Source organism: Sorex araneus, chromosome 5 (assembly GCF_027595985.1).
Source record: "Sorex araneus isolate mSorAra2 chromosome 5, mSorAra2.pri, whole genome shotgun sequence".
Taxonomy (NCBI): Eukaryota; Metazoa; Chordata; class Mammalia; order Eulipotyphla; family Soricidae; genus Sorex; species Sorex araneus.
The window spans coordinates 115,922,029-115,931,265 of NC_073306.1; the positions used below are offsets into that span (position 1 = coordinate 115,922,029).

The 9,237-nt window shown below is 42.7% G+C and overlaps 1 protein-coding gene across 1 annotated transcript in view; it reads left to right on the forward strand.

The window, feature by feature from the left end:
- TPX2 (TPX2 microtubule nucleation factor) overlaps positions 1-8,880 on the forward strand; it is a 54,005-nt gene extending 45,125 nt beyond the window's left edge. Inside the window, exons 13-17 of the mRNA XM_055139745.1 lie at positions 1,986-2,162; positions 2,525-2,671; positions 3,905-4,016; positions 4,882-5,069; positions 7,967-8,880. Of these exons, the coding sequence (XP_054995720.1) occupies positions 1,986-2,162; positions 2,525-2,671; positions 3,905-4,016; positions 4,882-5,069; positions 7,967-8,077 (735 nt within the window). The 3' untranslated portion in view covers positions 8,078-8,880. The remainder of the gene's footprint in view (positions 1-1,985; positions 2,163-2,524; positions 2,672-3,904; positions 4,017-4,881; positions 5,070-7,966) is intronic.
- Positions 8,881-9,237: the final 357 nt, after the last annotated feature.

The following is a 9,237-nucleotide window of genomic DNA, read 5'->3' on the forward strand; positions in this document are numbered from 1 at the left end:
AAAGTATGAATATTTGATCATCATTTTTTGCCCTTCCAAAAACAGAGTAGCTGATAAGAGTATGAATCTTCTGGCTTTTGGTGGTAACTGGTCATGACTTATTGCAGACTTGTTTGTTATTATTGAATTGAAAATGAACCTGTCTTTGTTACATGAGTCAAAAAATTGTCAAGCCTCTCTCTCCCTCTCTCTCTCTCCCTCTCCCCCTCCCCTCCCCCCCCCCCACTCTCTCTCTCTCTCTCATGGTGTGATAGTCATGAAAATTGAATACAGAAACTGTTACTAATCTTGTTACATGTACTCTCATTTTATCTATAAATACCCAAAGTTTGGGTGATTTTATATAAAATCTCAAGCCTAAACCTTTTTAGAGGTTCATATGAAACTAAATGTATGGTACTCTCATGTTACCAGTTGGAACCTAAACAACTTGGTCCTATTTTGCTGGATTTGGCAACTCTGTTTCCCAGTCACATGTTTTAACATAGTCAGAGGCCAGGTCAAACAAGAGGCTAAGATATAAGCTTGGGTATTGCCCTTTTATGCCCATCATTTTATTCACACGGATTCTTACATCCTTTTTGTTAAAAGCTATAGCTCTAGACCAGAGCAGTAGTACAGCGGGGAGGGCATTTGCCTTGAAGTGACAACCCGGGTTCGATCTTTGCCATCCCATGTGGTCCCCTGAGCAATGCCAGAAGTAATTCCTGAGTGCAGAGTCAGTAACCTCTGAGCACCTCCGAGTGTGACCCAAGCAGCCAAAAAAACAAAAACAAAAAAAAACCTCCCCAAACTTCAGCTCCTTTTAGAATTATTATGGGAACCAGAGAGTATAGAGTGGTTATGGTGTTTATCTTACATGCAGCTGACCCTGGTCTGCTCCCCTACACACAGAGCTGGGAGTATTTTTGAGCACCTCCAGTTTGGTTCAGACTCCTACCCTCACAAAAAGCAAAACCTAGAGTAATTGTTGTCATCCTTTATCATTCTTTACATTGGTCTCTAACTTTGTTTTCTACCAAAAGGGATAAAATAAGACACTGATTGACTTCTCTCATATAATGTCCTTTAAATTTTTCTTTTTTGGGGGGGTGCACCAGAATAAGCAGTGCTCAGGGCTTACTCCTAGCTCTGTGCTTAGGGATCACTCCATGTGTGCTTAGAGGAGCCCCAGAGATTGAACCTAGGTGCAAAGTTTCCTGTGTTTTGTCATGCCACCTGTATCTCGTTTTTAAAAATTTAATTTTGTTTTGTCTTTTGGGACTGCATCTGCAGTTTCCTGGAGCTACTCCTGGCTCAATGCCAAGGATCACTACTAGTGTTGTTTGGGGGATGTGGAACCCCAGCCTCTAGCATGTAAGGCATGTGTTCCTGCCCTTTGGCCTATCTCCCAGGCCTCATTTAATTACTTTTTTTTTTTTTGTTTTGCTTTTTGGGTCACACCTGGCGATGCACAGGGGTTAGTCCTGGCTCTGCACTCAGGAATTACCCCTGGCCGTGCTCAGGGGACCATGTGGGATGCTGGGATTTGAACCCGGGTCGGCCGCATGCAAGGCAAACGCCCTACCCGCTGTGCTATCTCTCCAGCCCCAAAATTTCTTTTTTTTTTTTTTTTTTTTTGCTTTTTGGGTCACACCCAGCCATGCTCAGGGGTTACTCCTGGCTTTTGCACTCAGGAATTACTCCTGGTGGTGCTTGGGGGACCATATGGGATGACGGGGATCGAACCCGGGTCGGCCGCGTGCAAGGCAAACGCCCTACCCGCTGTGCTATCGCTCAGGCCCCCCTCATTTAATTACTTTTGACTCCACATTCTGAGGAGGTGAGAGAGGAGGCGAATTTCCTTTGTTATAGGCTGTACTGTGGTTCCAGGACCAGTAGCACCACAGCAGTGCTGGGGATTGAACTTGGGGTCTTACATAAACAAAGCCCTGATATATCCCCAGCCCAGGGATGTTTGTTTTAAAGCACAATCTTTCTCTTAGGAAGAAGAGGAGCCAGTAGTAAGAGCTCAACCTGTGCCACATTATGGGGTGCCTTTTAAGCCCCAGATTACAAAGGCAAGAACTGTGGAAATGTGCCCTTTCTCTTTTGATTCTCGAGACAAGGAACGTCAGTTACAGAAGGAGAAGAAAATTAAAGAACTGCAAAAAGGGGAGGAGGTAGGTGTTTTCATATCTGCCAGCAGCCACATGCTGCTTTCTTATTTCTCAAAGATAATCTTTTACATGAAATTAACCTCTACGTTGTTTCCTTTGGTAACCTTACAAAGTATGATCAGCGTTCTTCATTTTAATAATCCCTTTAGGCATGAAGAGGTTAAGTGACTTGCTCATAACAGTGTTGCCAGTTATTGGCAATATTGGGGGGAGAAAACATTTTTCTTTGAATGCATTACTCTTTCTGCTAGAACATGCTGCTTTGAAAACTGACCGATGCTATTTTTTAGTCTTTCAGATATCTAAGGTATCTGCTGATTTATTTCCAGAGAGGCCTTAACTTAAGTTTTTTTTTCCCCTTTTAGATGCCCAAGTTCAAGGCACTTCCTGTACCTTATTTTGACACTGTTAACCTACCAGAGAAGAAGGTGAAGAACACAACCCAGATTGAGCCTTTCTCCCTGGAGACGGACAAAAGAGGTGCTCTGAAGGCACAGACTTGGAAACATCAGGTAGGAGTTGAAGAGAATAGTTAAGATACTAATTGATTGTTGATTTGTTAACACAAGGTAGTCCCTCTCCACTGAAATTTGCCTGGGAGTTAACATACTACATAATGTTAGGAGTTCTTATTAAAAATTGAGTCAGCAGTTTTTATCTGCAAATAATTTAGACTTTGTAGGTGACTTTTGGTCTCTGTCACATATTTCTCTGTGTATGTTTGTGTGCGTGTGTGACTGTGTGACCTTTTTAAAAAAGTAAAAATCAAGGGACTGGAGCAATAGTACAGCGGGTAGGGCATTTGCCTTGCACGCGGCTGACCTGGGTTCAATTCTCAGCATCCCATATGGTCCCCTGAGCACCGCCAGGAATAATTCCTGAGTGCAGAGCCAGGAGTCAGCCCTGTGCATTGCCAGGTGTGATCCAAAAAGGGGGAAAAAAAAAAGTAAAAATCAAATAAAAAAGGGAAGACTTTTTTTTTTTTTTTAAAGAGGGGATAATTAAAAAAAAGTTATTCTTAGCTCAAGGAATGTGCACAAAGGCTGTAAGTTGGATTTTATCTATCTGATCCTTGCTTATGTAATCTGAGGAATGTGAGGACTGACTTCATAGGAGTTTAAGATTTCACCTGTTTGGTTTATTTGAAATCAACTAGAACCAGTAATAAGAGAATAGAGTCTCATGCAGGATTCTCAATGTGGTACTACTGTGCTGTTTATGTAGTGTGCTATTTATATAGCTGCCAGGTAATTAAAGACAATGGGTTGGTTGTTGTTGACTAGTTAAATCGGAATCTAATTCTGTGCTATCTAGTAAGAAGAATCCCCTGAATCTTGGGGGTTGGAGCTAATCTTTGTAGAGTCTCCCTAGATTGGGGAGATGGCTCAAAGGGCTGGAGCACATGCTCTGCGTTTAGGAGCCTGGATTTGATCCCCAGCTTCGCATGCTGAAGACCAGGAGATGTTATTGTCTCTGAATCAACATAGGCGCATTTCCCCTTTTTATACAAAATAAGTCTTACTATCTTCTAGTTCTCAGAGCGTTTAGATTTTGTCAGTCTGATGTCATCCTACAGGAGATTTCTAGCTAAGGTTTAAATCAAATCATCTGCAGATCTAATCTAAAGAAAATGTAGGTTAAATGATCTTTATTGATAAGTACTTCAAAAATGTTACTTGAGTCACTGAGGTGGTAGCCAAGGGAAATTGTGTAGTGGTTTATCTGTTGGTCTTTCTTTCTAATAGCTGGAAGAAGAACAGAAACAGCAGAAAGAAGCAACTTGCTTCAAGGCTCGGCCAAACAACGTCACCTCCCAGGAGCCCTTTGTTCCCAAGAAAGAGAGAAAAAACCTTTCTGGTATTATAATATGTACTCTTAGGGGATTATGACAGAATTGTCAGACTTCCCAGGGCTGTGCCTAGGTTTCAGTTGTGTTAAGCGGAAACATTTGCCTTTAGAAGAGAGGATTAAATCTTTTTTTCCTTGGTACAATTCTTTTGCTTTTCTTGAACTCAGTAGTTACATTGAAATATAGAATTTATTGGTGCCAGATTCATAGAACAAGAACCTGGGCATAGATATCTGGCATTTCAATAAGTTAAAAGTTTTCCTGCCCAGGGGCTGGAGCGATAGCACAGCAGGTAAGGCATTTGCCTTGCATGTGGCTAACCCGGGTTCGATTCCCAGTATCGCATATGGTCCCCTGAGCACTACCAGGAGTAGTTCCTGAGTCTAGAGCCAGGAGTAACCCCTGTGCCTTGCCAGGTGTGACCCAAAAAGCAAAAAAAAAAAAAAAAAAAAAAAAGTTTTCCTGCCCAAAGAATAGCTAAATGGGGGGTGGGGTGAGGTGGGTGGTGGCAGGACTTGTTTCTGAAGTTTATCTAGAAGCAAACCTTAGATACAGTACATTTCTATACCAGATGAAAGTATCAGAAAATTGGGATTCATCTCCTACATCTGTTTCAAATTAGCCTTGTATTTTGAGCAATCTGTTTAACCTGTGTGAAGTCTTCCCTTTTTTCCTAACTAGATTTTCCTAGCTATTAAAATTCTAGGCGTTTTTACGTGTGATTTCTGCTACCTGTCTCCCACTTGGGACTGTCTAGTTGCTCAGCTTCTCTGTTGCTTGCTCTGCGTGTCTGTGCTACTTGCCACCTCCACTAGTGCATGAGTTAGACAAGTCCTGCTTGTGCATCAATGTTTTCTCTCTTCTTATACTTAGAGAGCCTTTCTGGTTCTCTAGTTCAGGAACCATTTCAGCTGGCCACTGAAAGGAGAGCTAAGGAATGGCAGGAACTGGAGAAGAAAATGGCAGAAGTTGAAGCCAAAAAAGTCCAGCAGTTGGAGGAGGCCAGACAACAAGAGGAAGAGCAAGAGAAGGAAGAGCTGGCTAGGATACGGAAAGCACTGGTAACTGGCACCCGAGCACTAACTAACCCAAGATTGTCTGTTGTATTCTGTCTGTTCTTGCCTCTTTCCAGAGAGGATGTGTCCTATCAGGGCACATCAAAGTCCAGTGTACGGAGGAAGTCACAAATTTATGGTGTTGGGGGCCGGAGCGATAGCACAGCGGGTAGGGCGTTTGCCTTGCATGCGGCTGACCCGGGTTCGATCCCCGGTATCCCATATGGTCCCCCAAGCACTGCCAGGAGCAGTTCCTGAGTGCAAAGCCAGGAGTAACCCCTGAGCATCGCTGGGTGTGACCCAAAAAGCAAAAAAAAAGGGGGGGGAGGGCTGGAGCGATAGCACAGCGGGTAGGGCGTTTGCCTTGCACGCAGCCAACCCAGGTTCGAATCCCAGCATCCCATATGGTCCCCTGAGCACCGCCAGGGGTAATTCCTGAGTGCAGAGCCAGGAGTAACCCCTGTACATCGCCAGGTGTGACCCAAAAAGCAAAACAAAACAAAAACAAATTTATGGTGTTCTCTTCAATAAACCAAAGATGGTGACAGTTAAGCCATAAATAAGGCTAAATATATATATATATATATATATATATGTTATAATATATATATCCATTATTAAACCTGCTACTTATGTGATTTTAGCCCTTTTTAGAAATCAAACGAATGTTAGAATTTAAAAAAAAAATTTTAAATTAGTGAATTATCGTGGGGTATAGTTACAGATTTACAAACTTTCGTGCTTGCGTTTTTTGGGGTTTTTTTTGCTTTTTTTTGGGGGGGGGTCATACCCCGGCGATGCACATAGGTTACTCCTGGCTCTGCACTCAGGAATTACCCCTGGCAGTGCTTAGGGAACCATATGGGATGCTGGGAATCCAACTCGGGTTGGCCGCATGCAAGGCAAAGGCCCTACCTGCCGTGCTATCACTCCAGCCACTGGTGCTTGCGTTTTAGTCATAAAATGATTGAATATCCATCCCTCCACCAGTGCCCATTCTCCATCACCAATGATCCCAGTATTCCTCCCAGCACCCCATCCCTCTTCCCTCTCCCCACCCCGCCTCTGTGGCAGGGCATTCCCTTTTTTCTCTCTTTTTGGGTATTATAGTTTGCACTAGAGGCATTGAGTGGCCATTGTATTCAATCTATAGTCTACATTCGGTTTGCATCGCCCAACCCAAGCTGGTCCTCCAAATACCCTTTACTTTGTGTTCCCTTCTCTATCTGAGCTGCCTTCTCCCTCAGCATTTGATCTCCAGCATCTCATATGGTCCCTCAAGCCCGCCAGGAGTGATCCCTGAGCACAGAGATCAGAGGGGTGAGCCTAGAGCTGGATGTCACCGAAAAGCAAAATTTTTTTTTAAAAGTTTAAAAATATATTATCTTTTATTGGGTTCAGATTGAATTTCTTCGAGGTGTCTTCATCTGGAGGATATTATGTGATATAACTTTGCAAAATGATGCATTCCTTGGATCTCTTTAAATTTAGCTTTTATTATTTCCTTAACAGTTAAGAATCAATGCATTGGAGCTGAGGTAGGGCGTTTATTTTGCACATGGCCAACCTGGGTTTGATCCCCAGCATACCAAGCACTTCCAGGAGTGATCTCTGAGCCTCATTTGGTGTGACCCAAAAAGCCCAAAAAAAAAAAATCAATGTGTTTTACAATTAGTCAAGTATACAAAAGTAGTAAAGGACATGAGAATTTATAACTTTATTTTTGTTCATCCTTGATGCAAATTCCGTAATATTTTAGAATGTATCAGTCAAGGTAATTGTACATGCTAATGCATGTATAATAATTTAGATTTTATTAAAAAGGAAGCTTTCTTCTTCTATTTTTTTCCTCTCCCTTGGATAACACCTGGAGGTGTTCAGGGGATTCCTCCTGGCTGGGGATCTAACCCAGATCTGCTGCATGTAAGGCAAGCACCCTACCCATTGTACTGTTGTAGCTCCAGGAAGCTTAATTTTTTTTTTTTTTTTTGCTTTTTGGGTCACACCCAGCGATGCTCAGGGGTTATTCCTGGCTTTGCACTCAGGAATTACTCCTGGTGGTGCTTGGGGGACCATATGGGATGCCGAGGATCAAACCCGGGTCGGCCGCGTGCAAGGCAAACGCCCTACCCGCTGTGCTATCGCTCCGGCCCTGGAAGCTTAATTTTTAATAATGATTTTTTTCATTAGTAGGAAAGATACAAACTGTATTAGTGCATTAATGAGGAACAAAAAGACAGCTTTAAATAAAACTTCATATGATTATTAAAAGAATGACTTTGGAAATATATTAAGTATTTAAGAGCTAGTCTAAAAGTTTTAGACTCTGCTGATACATGTGTTGGCAGAGGTGATGGTGGCTCTAGGTACAGATTGTTCAAGGGAAAACATTCAATTTACCATTTGTTATTTGGATGAGGAAAAAAAGTATGACCCCTACTTCGGATAAGCTTTACAAAAATAGCTGTTTTTCAGAACTGCTGCACTCCACAGTTTAAGAAGCTAGGCTCTAGATCATATTTTTCAACTGCTGGTTGAAAATAGTATGAAAATTTGAAAAAAAAAAAAAAGAAAATAGTATGAAAGTTTGAAAGCCACTTCTAGTGCAATGGTTTTCAACCATCAGGGGTAGGTAGAAAAGGTTGAAAATGACTACTCTGGGGGGCCAGAATGATGGCACAGCATGTAGGGCCATTTTCCTTGCACACGACCAACCCAGGTTCTATCTCCGGCATCCCATGTGGTCCCCGAGCGCCACCAGAAGTAATTCCTGAGTGCAGAGCTAGGAGTAACCCCTGAACATCACTGAGTGTGACCCAACACCCTTCCACTGCCCCCTGTGCCCCTGCCCCCCAATGTCTCTACTCTAGGTTAGTGGTGACTTTTATTTTTCTACTCTGCAGGTGCACAAAGCTAATCCAATACGCAAGTACCAGGGTGTGGAGATAAAGTCAAGTGACCAGCCTCTGACTGTGCCTGTGTCTCCCAAGTTCTCTACTCGATTCCAGTGCTAAACCCGCTGTGAGCTGCAGGCACCATCTGGAAGCAGGAGCTGCTCTTCACATCAGATCTGGAGCTTTCTTTCAAGGTTCCCCGGGCGTGAAGAGCTCATTTCTACACTTACCTGCATGACCAGTGGAGCATTACTGACAACTCTGGACTCGAGTTTTAGAGAGTTGTTTGCTCACGTTATTGAGGTGAACGAGACTCTGCTTAGTTTGTTTTGATCAGACCTCACATCGTTATTTGCTTTGAACCATCAGTTGACCTTTATTTTATTATTATTTTTTTCCTCTTCTGCCACAACGGATGAGTCTCCGAGGGTGACTCCCAGCTCTGTGCTCAGGGACCATTGCATGTTTTCAACCTAATGAACTATCTCCTGCGTCCCTTCAGAGTTGACCTTTAGTATGGGTCTTAATTTCTACTAGAATTTAAAGTCTTTGTATCAATAGTGTAATTTCTATTTCTCCTTACCCTGTCCCCTTTTTCTATATTAATCAGAAAATAAACTTAAATAGGAAGATAGAACTTCAGTCATACTTGAAGAGACCTAATTGTCTATCAGATTTCTGCCCTCTCTCTGCACAGAGTAAATACAGAGTTAAAGAGCATGTCTTCACTGAGCACCGGAACGTGGTTGGAAAACCTCTTGGGCCACCTCAGTGAAAAAGACGTCATAGACTGATGGTGACCTCCCAGCAGCTAGTGGCAGTTTCAGGCAAAGCTGCTGTGATATCTCATCCTTCCTTGTTGACACACAAGAAATGGGATGGTGCAGCATACATTGCAAGTCCTCCAGTGCCCCGGACTGGAATAAAATGTTAATTTCATTTTTTTTTTTTAAATCAGGCTATTTTAGATGACTTGTCTTATAGGGAATATGAAAGCATTGAGAAATGGATCCTAGAGCTTCTGAAAGTACAAACTCTGTCTGTATTCTATTTATTTATTTATTTATTTATTTTGCTTTTTGGTTCACACCTGGCATTGCACAGGGATCACTTCTGTCTCTGCACTTAGGAATTACCCCTGGCGGTGCTCAGGGGACCATCTGAGAAGGGGGGAGGGAGGGAGGAGAGGGAGGAGAGGGAGAGAGAGAGAGGAGAGTCTTGCTTTTGTGAAGCTCTCCTTTAGGCTTGGCAACAGATTATACAACTGTTTTTTTATCTGG